This window comes from Nerophis lumbriciformis, linkage group LG09 (genome assembly GCF_033978685.3).
Source record: "Nerophis lumbriciformis linkage group LG09, RoL_Nlum_v2.1, whole genome shotgun sequence".
Taxonomy (NCBI): domain Eukaryota; kingdom Metazoa; phylum Chordata; class Actinopteri; order Syngnathiformes; family Syngnathidae; genus Nerophis; species Nerophis lumbriciformis.
Window position 1 is genome coordinate 21,604,232 of NC_084556.2, and position 15,334 is coordinate 21,619,565.

Here is a 15,334-nt window from a genome sequence, read left to right on the forward strand (position 1 = left end):
AAATACACAATACAATCCTCCTGAAGCCCAGCAATGCTTTTTCTCAAAGACAAAACTCAAAAATAATGAAACCTCTTGTCCCATGAAAAGGACATCCTGGACCTTGTTTTTTGTGTGCAATAAATAGTGTGATGAGGTGGCGACTTGTCCAGGGTGTACCCCGCCTTCCGCCCGATTGCAGCTGAGATAGGCTCCAGCACCCCCCGCGACCCTGCAAGGGATAAGCGGTAGAAAATGGATGGATGGATGGATAAATAGATCTGTTTATTTGAAATGGTTAAAGTTACTGAGTGCTTCTCCTTGGCAGCCTGTGCTTGGGTTTTGTTAGAGATTAGACACTTTTATGACACCTGATGCATTCCTGGAGTCTGATAGAGATGACTCCAAACCTCCACTTGCTCCAAGGACAAAGACTGCTTTGCCTTTGGAAGATCACTAATTCTTGTATTTGTCTTTTCGTCAAAGGTTTTTGTCATATGGGTTTATTTTGTTATTGTGACTGCCTGGCCAGTGTTGAATCAAAGCATTCCTGTTTTGCTAATGTCACAATCAGATAAAATGTGTTATGCTCATTCTTCCAATTCCCCCGTCCTCCTCTCATTCCTAAACGCGTATAACATTTAAAAGTTCCGTCTCACTCTCTCATGCATTCTTGCTCTTTCTTCTTTCTGGCCATAGCAGCGTAAAACCTTTCTTCTTTGTAATCTGATGTTTTTTAACTACTCAAATACTTTAAAAAGACATTTACTGTCCTCTGGACATTTCCTTATGGAATATAACAATTTCCAAGTCAGGAGTTAAGGTGAAACAGCACTTTTTAGGGGAAATTTTGCCCATCATTCACAATCCCTTTGAGACAAGGACACATTTTTCTTTATTTTTATGCATTCTAATTTGTAATATAGAGCAAATATGACGTGACTAACACTGCAGCTTATAGGAGTCCTTTATTGCGCTCATAAAGCCCTCTAAGAAAACATCCAAAAACCGCCAACAATACTCATTTACATGTTGTGACTTGAATATTAAGCAAGTATTAGCGTTATTGCTATTTTGCGCTAACGCAGAGGAACTACTTTTAGCCCAGTGATAAGAGTAGTAACTGCTGCAGCTTGTGCAGGTATTAGCATACTGAACCGGTGAGCTGTTGTATTAGTGCTATTTACAGATTGTACAGAAAGTGATTGTTTTATTATGTTCATACGCTGTAAAAAAAATCACCGCAAAAACTACGGCAAGCAATTGTTAAACAGCAGCAGTAAAACACTGTAAAATCCAAAATAGTTTATAACGGTTAATGCAATGGATTTCTGCAAACTAAGACACAGTAGACTAGATAACCTAAATGACTATGGTTATAGTACATAGAAAACACACGCCTTTACTGTGAAAATCATGACAAAATTGTACAATGCAAAATACTGTAACAAGCATGCAAATACTCTAAAAAGTACAGTATTATGTAGAAATTAAATATTTTGTAGGTTGTACATTTAAATTTCCAGCATATCTTAATTGTTCTAGAGCAGTGGTTCTTAACCTTGTTGGAGGTACCGAACCCCACCAGTTTCATATGCGCATTCACCGAACCCTTCTTTAGTGAAAGATAAAATGTTTTGTTTTTTTTCAAATTCAAGACAAAGTTATATGTTTTTCATAACACTTTAGTATGGGGAACATATTCTAAGTAACAAAGACTTAATTTAGATTTTTTTGGACACTAGGGGAACATATTCTAAGTAACAAAGACTTAATTTAGAGTTATTTGGTTAGGGTTAGAGGGTTAGGGCCAGGGTTAGGGTTATAATAAGGCCATGCCGAATAAGGCATTAATAAGTACTTAATAATGACTACTTAAGAGCCAATATGTTACTAATTTGCATGTTAATAAGCAACTAATTAATGGTGAATATGTTCCCCATACTAAAGTGTTATCATGTTTTATTAATGGTGCACAAAATGAACTGTGCATGAACATCACCTTGTTCAAAGAACAAAACTAACACAGTGCATAAACTCACAACAAATTACACACCTGCAAATCAGTCTGCTGTTGCCGTATCCGTAATACGCAGATAGGGAGAAGTTTTTATTTACACGATGAGTCGTGTGTGTTTTGACCTCCGCCGAACCCCTGAGCCCCACTCACCGAACCCCTAGGGTTCGATCGAACCCCGGTTAAGAACCACTGTTCTAGGGATTTGTGGTAAAGAATTAGTTAACTTTTGGCTAACATGTTTTATTTTATTTGTGTGGCAAGTGGTTTCCGACATTGAGGGTTTATGTCTATGTGCTTCATTGCAGACTTCATCGAAATGAACCATGCTGTGTGTTGGAACTGGTTGCAAGTAGCTATTTAACAGATACGGAGCATTTAAGGCTCACTTTTAATAGCTCATTTGAAGAAAATTGTCGCGGAAGGCCATGTTGTGATTTGTCCAGTGAAAGGTTGGACAAATACTTTCAAGTTAAAATCCTCATGTACAGCTCACATGTCTAAGAAACACAGGCATTTTGCAAATACTACTACTGAAAGGGCAGCATGGTGACGCAGTGGTTAGTGCTCGTCCCTCACATTGGGTCCTGGGTTCGATTCTGTGTGCAGTTTGCATGTTCTCCCCGTGACTGCGTTGGCAACACTAAATTTGGCCCTAATCTGTTTCACGGTGAATTCCTGGCAACCACAGCTGCGATTATTTTACTGTAAGTTCTATTGGGTTTTTTTGTAAACAAATTAGTATATAAATCTGTTGTTTTCATAGTAATTTACTGTAAGCAAAAACATTTATCAGCTGTAAAATAAACTGGTTCAACATCAACATACTGCAATGTCCTATACATCGTGACTGTATTTTCTATGATAATTTCCTGGCAACCACAGCTGCTGGTATTTACCGTATCAAGCAATCAATCAATCAATGTTTATTTATATAGCCCTAAATCACAAATGTCTCAAAGGGCTGCACAAGCCACAACGACATCCTCGGTTCAGAGCCCACATAAGGGCAAGGAAAAACTCACAACCCAGTGGGACGTCGATGTGAATGACTATGAGAAACCTTGGAGAGGACCCCCCCTCTAAAATTGTGTGGACTTTTATTTTTACAGTGGAGTTTGTATTCGTCTGCGATGAGGTGGCGACTTGTCCAGGGTGTACCCCGCCTTCCGCCCGATTGTAGCTGAGATAGGCTCCAGCGCCCCCCGCGACCCCAAAGGGAATAAGCGGTAGAAAATGGATGGATGGAGTTTGTATTCGTTGTTTAGCACTGAGCAATAATGCTCCCTGCTGGAAATGTTTATCACCCAGCTTCTAAAACTTGTAGCTCATCCTCAAAAAGATAAGGTTCTGATTGATCACTCCTCCTGAAGTAGTCTTTGTTGGCTCTCATGAATCTGCCATGAGTAGTAGTTGTTGAAGAAAATAGCAAACACTGTGATGAGTCTGTGAAATTAATGCGCCATCGTGCTTTAAATGGTCAAAATATGTAAATATGACCTGCTATTGTGACTGCTATCACATTACATATATTCTTGCATCATGTATATTAAATGTTGATGGAGGTTTTGAGATGTTTTTAGAGCTCTTTATAAGCGGAATAGTTGCAATGACGTAATGACTCCCATTACCTCTACTGACTACGTTTCCATGCACTAAATTAGTCTGATTGTTCAAATAATTTGGCTCACAGCTCATGTTATTCTATTCTGTGTTATATGAGTTTTATGTTGCACGATTGCAGCAAGTAAAATTCCTAGTTTGTGAACCCGTTCTCAAACAATGGCAATAAACTCTATTCTGATTCTGTTTCTGATTCAAAAGAAGCATCCTCCAACCCATGGGAATACCCTAATCTGATCGTGTTTGGCTTTTGAAAGGTCCGACTAGCACACCTATATTATGCATTCGGAAACCAGATCTCTCAAGTGGGTGTGTGCTGCCGGTGGAGATTATTTGAGTCGTGCATGCGCCAGTTTTAGCGCACGGGATATAACCCAAAAGCAGATCACATTCATTAAAGACATGGGCAACAACTGGAATGAAGACGGGACTGTTAATTTTCTTTAAAAAACAAAAAAGAAAGATGTATTCAATGCCGGCATCATTGGTACTCCAGAACCAAAACGAGTGAGATGGAAGCGAAGCACAAGATGGAAGCGTACACAAACCTCTTCGCGCTGCATTTGTGCTCCAAACTGGTTAGCGATAACTCTGTAGTCCACACAACTGGAAAGCTTGTACACAACAATATCAACCCTCTTCTGGAGTAGCATCATGACACAAACAAACAGTCTTTTTTCTTTGGATTTGAAACTCCTTCCATCAATCCACAGAGCTTATTGATGTGCACGGAGAAATGCATTCAAAGGAAAAACACACTTTTTTCTGCAATTCTGCCTATCGTTCACAATCATTATGAAAAACATGACGATGGATGTCCTTTTTTTTTTTTAAATGTATGCATTTAAACTCACAAATAAACACAAATGAACAATGGAGACAATGGGAGGACCTCTACCCCCCCATAAAACCCAATAAAAAAATCCAAAGAGCGCCAACAATACTCCATTTACATTTTGTGACTTGATTATTAACCAAGTATTAGTGATATTGTTATTCGAAAGGCTAACGCAGACAAACTATTCATAGCGCCGCTATGATCACAAGCTTGTGTGCCAATGTTGACATCAAAGACAAGTAAGCCGCTTCCTTGCGAACGTTTATTGTAGATCATAAATCAAGCCTCTTGAAGTACTCTGACAAGTTGCTACACTTTGACAGCCAATTTAGACCCGAAAATGGTATGAAAGCCGCGAAAAGCCGCTTGGTTCCACCCTCCTTTTCCACACGAGGATTATCAGAATCAGAATCAGAATCAGAATCAGAATGAGAATCGTTTTATTGCCAATGTTTGAGAACGGGTTCACAAACTAGGAATTTTTCTTGGTGCAATCGTGCAACATAAAACACATATAACACAGATTTGGTAATAACAAGAGCTGTAACTGAGCTATCAGATCTTCTTATAGACTTAGAAGGAATTCAAAGGAGCTACTGTTAGGAATTATGAGTCATTCTTCATCTAAACTGGAATATAACAAGATTCTCTAAGTCCACGTCCTAATGACAGCAGATATTGTACAGTAAGTGATGTTTTATTATGTTTGTTGTCTCTCATAAAGTCTGCAGTGAGTAATAATCAGTGATGTTTTCAAAGAAAAAAGCAAAAGTCGTGATGCGCTTTTCAAATGAATGCGCCGCTAAAGCTTGAAATGGTCAAAATACGTAAATATTACATTATTATGAATGTGACTGTTACTACATTACATAAATGCTTGCAGCATGTATATAAAATCTTTATAAAGGTGTTTGGATGTTTTTTTAAGAGGTTTGTCAGCAGAAAAGATCACATTTGGTTATGTGTGCAGGAGGGAGTTGACGGCACAGACACAAGGGGATAGTAAAGCTTTATGATTTATTATATATATATATATATATATATATATATATATATATATATATATATATATATATATATATATATTAATCAAACAATAATAATTTTAAACAAGGTGTGTGAACTAAATCCAAGTGTGTGTGTGAGGCTATGTGTGTGATTAGCTGTAGTGTGTTACCTAATGTTGAACGAGGAGGGACAAGGCTCGCGATCCGAGACACAGGCAGTAAGTCCGGGTCTAATCGGGGCGTAGGAGGTCCGTGTCCAAGCGGGGGTGGAGGATTGAGGAGGCAGTCCGGGAAGCAGGGAAACAAGAACTGACGAGAAGCACACTCGTCGATGCGGGAATGAAGGCAGACTGCTGGGGAGGACAACAAGGAAGACAATGAAAACACGGAGGGTGAAACGCAGAAAGAGCGAGAGAGTGAGAGAGAGAGAGAACACATAGCAGGGTTAGTCGGCTTACGGTACACAAACGGATAGTTATGTTCTGGCGCGGGTTGGTAGGTTGTGAAGGCTTTTGAAGGCAGGTCTGATCATCAGCTCCAGGTGTGCAGATTGCCGGCGATTGATTGCAGCTGTTCGCTGCCGCCGGTCTGGCATGCGATTTACATGCTCTCGGATCTGCACTCAGCGCAGCACACAGATGAATGCGCACTGATGCACGCCCGGACCGTGACACATTTATTTACTATTTAGTATGCATTAATAAAAAGGAAAATGTGTGTGCTTATCTTATATAATGATGGTGAATGAAAAGCAAAACTCCAAAACAAGTGCAGTTCCCCTTTAGTGACAAAAACAAATATAGTGCAGCAGGGAAATGCACATGAAATGATCCAGGACCTTCCAGAAGACGGAAGACTAAGGGTTACTAAATAGTTTAAGATGGTTTTAGTAAAATACGTCATTTATAAGATACCAACACAATTTTCCAATGTGGTGAACAAGAGGACGGTGGATATTGCTACTTGTTTATACAAAAAGACTAAGTTTGTTGATGCAAACATAAGTGGACACTTTCCTGGAAAAGACCAGACTGCCCAATACCAATACATTGCACCATTGTCCTTGCAGACTTTTAGGGGGTGAAAGTTGAAATACAGGACATTTACGGGAAAAAAATGGCAAAATAAGGGGTAGAAAATGGGAGGGTTGACAGGTATTGACGCAACAAATGCATGCAGATATGACATAAAATGTGTGGCGTTAAATTGACCAAACAGTGTAATAGTTTGCTTTTCATTGCTGAAGTATTTGTAGACAAGATTGATTCCTAAAGGCAAGCGGAAAAAAAAAAAAAAGATACCTCAGCTTTTATTGTCAACTTCCTGCATTGTGGCATGTATGTCTGAGCAGGAGCAGAAGGGAAGTGGGTAAAGACACTGCATAAGCACAAAAGGAAAGGAAACAGGAGGAAGGGACATAATACCATGCTTATTTATATTCAATCCACGAAAATAGTATTTCCATTATTGCATTAATCTTTGCAAGCTAATGGAAAATTTGGGATTGAAATTGTCCTCCATGTTTAAACCAAGACCTGTGAGAGTCACCATGGCAACATGATTGTGGGAATAGGATCAGCAATTTGTATCACAGCAAACACAAATACAACCACACAATATTTATTGTACACTGGAGCACTGACGATGCATACATGATAAATACATACAGTATATACTCACTGACCACAACACCTGTACGCCTGTGAGACTTTGTATAAACTCCAATACAAGAGCTGTATCAAACATAAACATATAATAATGCTTCACTTTGAGTGACAGTCAGCAAATAAATGCTGAGGTGTTTCTAACATTTGTGGGTGTGTTATTCGCTGCATGAGGGGGAGATTAAAGGCAGTGTTTGTAATTATCGTGTTTGATTTAGTAAGATAAGTGCCAGTGTACGTAATAATGACCTGGGAGTATACATTTGCTGAATTAGTGACAAATATCAGTTATGCATGTTCATACAGTAATGATATTTTTGAGACATGCAAGCACATGAGACGAGCAAAGCCAAATCATGTTTGGCGCTTTTTGTGTTTTGTCCAGTTTCTGTTCCTGTTGAGGTGACATTCAGCGTTAAACACATGGAAAACTAAATATTTGCTACATTGTAGTAACTGGAGTTTTACATTTGATCTAATTTGATCGACCGCTGATCCAGCATAGATTTTTGTGCCGCCCAACGCAAGCATGCAAACAAACAAACACATTTCTTAATTCTTGTGTGAATACTGGAAATGTTTCCCCTTATTTGAGTTTTTGAAAGACTCTGCAACAAAAAAAAAAGTAGCAAGAAATAAAACAGATATTGTACTTTCATACAATTAAAAAAAACATCCCTGATAATATGACTATAAATATGGACGTTTCTATAGAACAAATGTTATTATATTATATTAATTAGGGATGTCCCGATACGACTTTTTCACTTCTGATTCGATACCGATATTGCCGATATCGGTTGACCGATGATATTAATCTGATATTATACCAGCAAGAATCCTATACATACTTTTGTTATTTTGTAGTGTGGAACATTAGAAAAGGTATGATCAAGTGAAATTACTCAGAAAACAATAGTATGTATAAAAACACCTTATGACAGATTCATGCTTTTGAAATGGAGTGGTAATTTGTGTTTTGGCACACCTAGTGGTTACGAAATTTCATAAATTAAGTGACACAGTAAATTGAATGATACGGACACGCATGTTATTGGATACTTTCTAATGCACTTCTGCCTTGGAGACTTTGTAAGTGTAAGTAATATACAACTATAATATTTAATACTTGTTTACATCGACAAACATTGACAATTAAGGACATGTACTGCATAAGTCAAGCTTGTGTGCTTAGCTGTTGTGTAGCTGCTAGCCCCTAGAAGCCCATCGCCTACCATGTTTACCTTTTGTAAATGACATCACTAAAATACAAGAAAAGACCAACCCTGTGTGCTTTTGGGAGGATATTTAGATGTTAACTGGCTGTCCAGCTTTGCACAAGTAAACACACTGCAGGAGTGCTTGCAGATCCAAGCTGATATCATCCGATACGTTTTTTTTTGTTAGTATTTTTGCTGATATCGAACTAATATCAATATTGAATCGGGACATCCTTAACAATAATCATAAGTGCCACAATTTCAGCAGTCCAAGTGCATGAAAACAAACAGTACAGGAACGTATCCTACTACAATAGTATTATAGGTGTGTATATATATTTGTTGTACACTGACTGTAACAGAGTTTAGAATGTAGTACCGTACACAAACCAGACAGATCATTAGGTACACCTGCACCATGTAATTGGATTGAATACAAGAGATGTTTCAAAGCTAATACAGTAATGCTCAGTTTGCACAATAACATAAATACTGTCAAACCAATCATCTCATAAAATGTACCTAATGAAGCGAACCCTTGTATCCACTTTATGTAACAAGTGCTTGTATAAGAACACTTAAATAAGGATTTAGGGAAGCGTTCTAAGCGCTCATGCTTACAGATCCGTGTATGTTACCGGTGTGACGCCATGGATGAAGAGCGTTGGCCCTAAAGTGTTGGTCACTGCTTCCAGGTGAGCCAAGTACCCCTGGGATTGGCTGTAGTGAGCAGGAGGTCGCGGTAGATACAGGAAGCGGACAGCAGCCTGAGAACTGTGCTCCAATAACATGCAGTTCACCGCGGACAAGAAGAGCTCCGAGAGGGTGTGGCTTTGCTCCCCAGCGTCCTCCGTTGGCTGAGTGTAGTGCTGCACCACCGAGTCCCACGGCACGATCTTAATGGACGCCCGGATTCTGAGCTTCCTCAGTAACTCTCGAAACGTCTCTTCGTTCACCACCCAGCCCTGGTCGCTGGACTCCGTCTCCACGTTCAGGAAGATCCTCATCCTGGCATGGCGCCACTTGCTGGACATGTTGAGCACACACGCCATCTGCAGCAAAAACAGGCTGCACACGTCCTGATAATCTCCACAGCCCGGCTGCAGCAGATTGAGAGGCCACACGTCGATGGTCCGCTCCGACCCGTCCACTTTGCTCTGCTTCCCCTCGCCTTCCAAGTGGAAGAAATAACGTCCCAGGCACACGTTCTTGTTCATTTTGATGGCGTCCGAAATGATCCCGACGTACTCTTCGGGCGAGAGCCAGCGTGGGCTCTCAACATGTCGGACCGGAGGGAAATGAGCTTGTAATGAAGGCAGGTCAACCCCAAAATTATACTCGCCCTCTGTGCCTTGTCCCAGTGACGTGCCACAGAAGGCTGTATCTTGAAGGAAGAAGTCCTCAGGGGTGCAGTTGTCATAGAAACCCAAAATCAGGGTGTTGGGCTTCATGCCACCTTGAACACAAACATTAAGATGTCACCAGAAGAAATGCATATTTCACCTTTTCCATCTATATAATGGATAGGGTCTTTTTTTTAACTTAACTGCAGAGAGTATAAGGCATATTATATATTAGGCATATTATATATTATTATTTATATTAATGCTAACATTTTTGGACACTATTTGGATGTGCATGTGAAGTCCATACATTTAGCTTTACAGATGTCATGTCTTCTAACCATGGAAAATGGTGGCATTGGTGTAACTGGTATTTCGCAGATCTTTCCCGGGTAGAGATGTAACTTTCGTAAATGAGTCTTTTAGCGGCTCTTTTAAGGGAACAATTAGAACCGTAAAAAGATTGACAAACCTTCGAACAGTGAATCATCAAACCTTCAATATTTAACTGAAGTAGGTTTGTCCCGATACCAATATTTTGGTACTATTTTGATAATTTTCTAAATATAGGGAAGCACAAAAAACTGTCATATTGGCTTAATTTTAACACAAAATCTTATGATACATTAAACATGTTTTCTATTGCACTGAAAAAACAATTGTAGAAGACTAAAATAAAAATTACAAGGCCACATTGTTTTTTTTTTATTGCACTCAAAGAACAATTTACAATTGTATATATTACATGTAGTCTACCATAATCTAGAATTAGGTTAGAATAGAATAAAACGTTTTGTTGACATTGTACTAAATGCTTCATGATTTATGGTTGCCACTCTTGGTCTGGCTTTAAGAGAATTACAATCATTAGTAAATACTAAAAGCAATACGGCTAAAATTACACATATAAGACATGTAGCAGGTAAAACACACATTGTTAAAGATGAAACACAAATTGTAAGAATTTGTTACAAAATTAACTTGCATTACTTTACGCTATGTGGGCGGTTTGACTGTGCTACTACCATATTTTTCGGAGTATAAGTCGCACCGGAGTATATGTCGCACCTGCCGAAAATGCATAATAAAGAAGGAAAAAAACATATATAAGTCGCACTATGAAAAAAACTGCGACTTATAGTCCGAAAAATACGGTAATTGGCATCGTGCGAACCAGCTGTGTGCGCGTCTACGTATGTGCACAACATGGGAGCTGAGTAACTATATCACATGTCGATCTGATGGCTTGTTATTTAATTGTTTAGCCAAGTTTGAAGCAAAGATTGTAATACGTTATGCCACCTTTGGAAAGGCATGTTTGAAACACGGACGTGCCGTGCTGCATGCCAACGTGTTTAATGCGTAATCTTTGTTGATAGTTTTGAAGCCCAAATATCTCCATATTGTGCTTCACACGCCCTCTTTATCAACCGGTAATATGCTGTTTTTTTGCCATTCTTCCTTTCCACACCTTTCTTGTATGTACTCTTGGCTGTGTGTGTTTGTATGTACTCTCGGCTGTGTGTGCGTGATGACACACTTAACATTATACGCCTCAGCTCAATACGTCAGCATGCGGATGAAAAAAAGTACTGGTATTTTTCAAAGGCAGTATAGTATAGTTTTGAATTCATAAGTAACACGGGACTTTATTAGGACCGGTATACCGAACAACCCTTTGGGTTGCTGCTTGTCATTAAAGGGTCACTGTGGGCAGTGCAGCAGAACCATTTAAGAACCAGTGGCATAGTTCATTACAGTCATAAGTGGCATTTCAATACATGACTAGAAAAGGAAAGCATCTACAGCAGTGGTTCGCAAACTGTTTACACCAAGTAACACCTCAGCAAACACTTGGCTCTCAAATTACCACTATAATGACCAACATTACAATACAGTAGTGTAGTAGGCCTAGGTATTCATTAAAAACAATGCAGATGTTTTATTCAACAAGTATATTTAATATTTTGGCCACTGTAACATTACACAGTTTGAATAGTAACACTATGTTTGAATATAGGAAAATAAAACACTTTCCTTGAATCAAGTGATTCTTTGGCGTACCACTACATGAAGCCCGCGTAGTACAATAGGTACACGTACTACAGTTTGAGAATCACTGATCGGCAGTATTCAAAGTGCAGCATATTTATTTCAAGCGGTTGATGTACTAAAGCAGAGGACACACATCCGTGCTTACCGAGACCTGTGATGCGCAGAAGATGTTGCGTTCCCTGTCTGACAGACGGAGAGAGCGTCAGGTCTACGAAGGCCTTCACCCCGAGCTTGTCGACTAAACTCAACCAAAAGCTGTACTGTTGCTGCACAGGGTCTGACGGAAAAGAATCTTGAAAACAGAAAAAAATATCAACTGAATTATTCACGTTATTATATGTTACTTGCAACATTCTTTCTTGAAGACATCTAAGGACACTTTCCATTCTATGCAGAGGTCTTAATCACTCCTAAATGCCACTAGGGAGCAATAGCATTGATTGTGAAATGTTATTTGTGGTTACTAATGAAATCAGTACCTCCACAAAAAAAACATTTTTTGCTGTGTTAAAAAATGTATAATGTAAATATTGATTTATGAAACAAAAAAAATGCATTTCTGTAAGATTTGGCAAAATACATCTACAGTATTTCTTGTTCTCATCTTCTTTCAATTATATAATTCATCACAAGACAGTTTGCTTGAGGGCAGGTCAAAGAGTGAGTAAAATAGTGTAATTCGATTTTAGTACAGTAATATGTTCATACTGGAGGCACTTTGCTGTGGCGAGTACATCTACAGTCTGGCTTACTTATAAATAACAGGAAGTGAAATAACTGTATTCAGCCATAAAAAGCAATGCAAACATATGACACCAATTAGTAATATGACCCTTTTGTCTGCATAGAGTTGGCTTGCATGTGTGTTTATTGTGTGTGTAGTAAGAGGAAAAGATAAGAAACAGTTGATACTGTTAGCTGCAGACCATGCACACACAATTACCTAGATCCCCGAGCTGCACGTGGCCCAACACATACAGTCCTCCCTTTTTCAGCTGGTTGACAAAGAGGATAAGCTGGCAGGAAGATCGCGGATTGGCGACCATTAACAGCACCTGTGGCCTCCAGAACTTCACATGGTCCTTCCTCACATCCAGCATCAGCAGATACTTGCGCACCTAAAGCCGATGGTGAGCATGAGAGCTGTAAGGCAGATACATGGTAGACGACGGGTCCCTTCGTAGATACCTGATGGAAGATGAGAGCCTGGCTGATGTAGCCCCAGCTGCTGGTGGGAGAACGGAAGTGGAGGAAGAGCAGCAGCAACAACAGGAGCACGATGCTACCCGATGAGTACACGGGGTTTATGACGAACATCATGACTAAACAACTCAGGATGCCCAGCAGACACGTGTGCCAAGAGAAGAACCGAAAGGTCGGCCTGTAAAACACAGAAATATAAACAGAATGTTGATAAACACACATGCATCCTTTTTGACCCTTGGACCGTTCCATAGCAGGGGAAAATTTGCTGCGTTCACTAGTTACTGATGAGCCACAAGTGGGAAAATAGCGAGCAGAAATGCAAAACAGTACATTATGGAATTGTCAGGTCCAAAACCATGACAAGCTGTTCTCCCGACAAGAAAATAGTATTTCTCTGTGAGCTGTCTTCACTGGCGCAAATGCCTGCTGCGCGTGTCATTCAGAGACTTCCGTGTTTAGAGAACAGTTAAGGTGTTTTGATAACATAAGAAGTAGATTGTTACTGTGACTGCTTTAGTAGGGTGTCATTAAAGCGTTTCAGAAATGAAATACGGTAGGCAGGAAGTCGAAAGGGGATTTTTTTTTTTATTGCAAAGAGTCAGTTCCGTTGTCAAAACATGCCAAGACACCTTTTCAAACCAATCACACTATTCCATCTTAAAAATAAAAGTGTTACACTTTTCATCCAATTTAACTACATTAACAAAATAAAAGTGTCATACAATACGGTCATGCTTTGTCAAAGATGTTTTGTAATGTTTGTAATCAGTTGAGAAATATGGGAGGGATTTTTTCCAGCTGGCTGAAATATGGTGTAAAGTATTTTATAGCATGTTCTGGTTAATACTCCTCAGTTACAGAATGTTTAAGAGGCTGCATTTTACATTTTATTAATAAATAGAGAAGGTTAAGACATTGTTATGCAGTCATATGCAGACCATTAACTTGTACAACATGTAATGTACAGAATATTAGAAGCATTTATTCAGGTATAAATATCGCGGATTACATTACCAAATATCTTTGACAAAGCATGATCGTAACAATCCACATTTTGTCTTATTAATGTGTTAATGTGTTATTAAACTGGTATCTAAACATCGTTTAGCTCCTCTCCTCTGAATGCAAGTGCTTCTACAGCAGGAATGAATACAAATTCTGTATTCCTACAAAATACAAAATCAGGCAAGACACTGCAGATACACTGCAAGTATTTTTTTATTGTCATTATAAGTGTGTTTATGTCTTTTCTGTGTTGAGCAGTTTTAAAAGCATAATGTTTATAAACATTTCATTAAAGCAAAATAATTGTCTAGTCATGGTATTAAAAACTTGAACTATATCTGTCTAGGGTACACTTATTAATGATGAAAGAAAATATCTATCTGCAATTCATTTTTAGTTAACTATGAACATAATGCGAATAATCATGATCAAATATTTTAATCATTTGACAGCCCTAGTTTTAATACACGCAGACCTTTAGTAGATCAGGCCCTGTGTTTTTAGTGATTTGCAGAACGACCACTTTAGTGACTGTTCCCCATCGTGCTTCTTTCTTATTATACATGGTATATTGTGTAAATGACTTCACCACAGTAAGCTGCTTTCAGCGGGAGCTTTTTTGTTTGGCCTTGTTCCCCTCTGAATCATTTGCATTTCCCCCACTCAGATGAATGCTTCTATTTTAGATGTTGAAATAGATTTGTTGTGCTGCTGCCATTTTAAACTAACGTTGCAGCGTGCAGTCACTTGTACCATGCCTATTGCCACAAATTCAAGCCACTGACTACAATACTCTTTTCTTTGGAACAAGCGTCTCACTATTGTTCGCGTTAGCAGTAGCCATGTTTTGATATGTATTTGAATCTCCACCCCCAAAAAAATAAGGTGGAGAGCGGACGCTACGGAAGCTCCTGGGGGGAAAAGTATGATTGAGCAAGAGGAAAAAACATTGATTTTTTTTAAAATCGTCTGCCACAAAAAACTTTAATCCATAAAATGAATTTATCGCCAAAGCCTAAGAGAAACCTCAACTGACTGACCTTTTGGTCCCCGTCATCCACTTTGTTTTCTGATTACCTGAAATTTGGCGCTGAAGCCCACTCAAGGGCCAAACAAGCCAAGTCAAGTGCGGCGTAGGCAAGCAAGTAGAAAACAGTCACCAAGCTGGCAACAGCATTGAGTTGACCAGCAAACACCACACACTGTAACACAACACACAATGCAAGTTATCATGCTGTATGAGTACTAGTATAATACGCCAATGGGGACCTGCTCACCTGTGCCAGCCCCCACGTGTAAAGCACAGCCATCCATGGGTTCCCTGAGCTGGTTGTGATGGTGGCAGGGGCTAATGGCAAACCTGAGCGAAAGGAAACA

At 39.2% G+C, this 15,334-nt stretch overlaps 1 protein-coding gene across 1 annotated transcript in view; it reads right to left on the reverse strand.

Annotated features, from left to right (window-relative positions):
- Positions 1-89: 89 nt before the first annotated feature.
- slc12a9 (solute carrier family 12 member 9) overlaps positions 90-15,334 on the reverse strand; it is a 30,408-nt gene continuing 15,163 nt past the window's right edge. The window contains exons 9-15 of the mRNA XM_061962257.2: positions 15,235-15,317; positions 15,035-15,159; positions 12,935-13,127; positions 12,690-12,864; positions 11,892-12,038; positions 5,635-9,804; positions 90-211 (exon numbers count right to left, since the gene is read on the reverse strand). Of these exons, the coding sequence (XP_061818241.1) occupies positions 8,966-9,804; positions 11,892-12,038; positions 12,690-12,864; positions 12,935-13,127; positions 15,035-15,159; positions 15,235-15,317 (1,562 nt within the window). The 3' untranslated portion in view covers positions 90-211; positions 5,635-8,965. The remainder of the gene's footprint in view (positions 212-5,634; positions 9,805-11,891; positions 12,039-12,689; positions 12,865-12,934; positions 13,128-15,034; positions 15,160-15,234; positions 15,318-15,334) is intronic.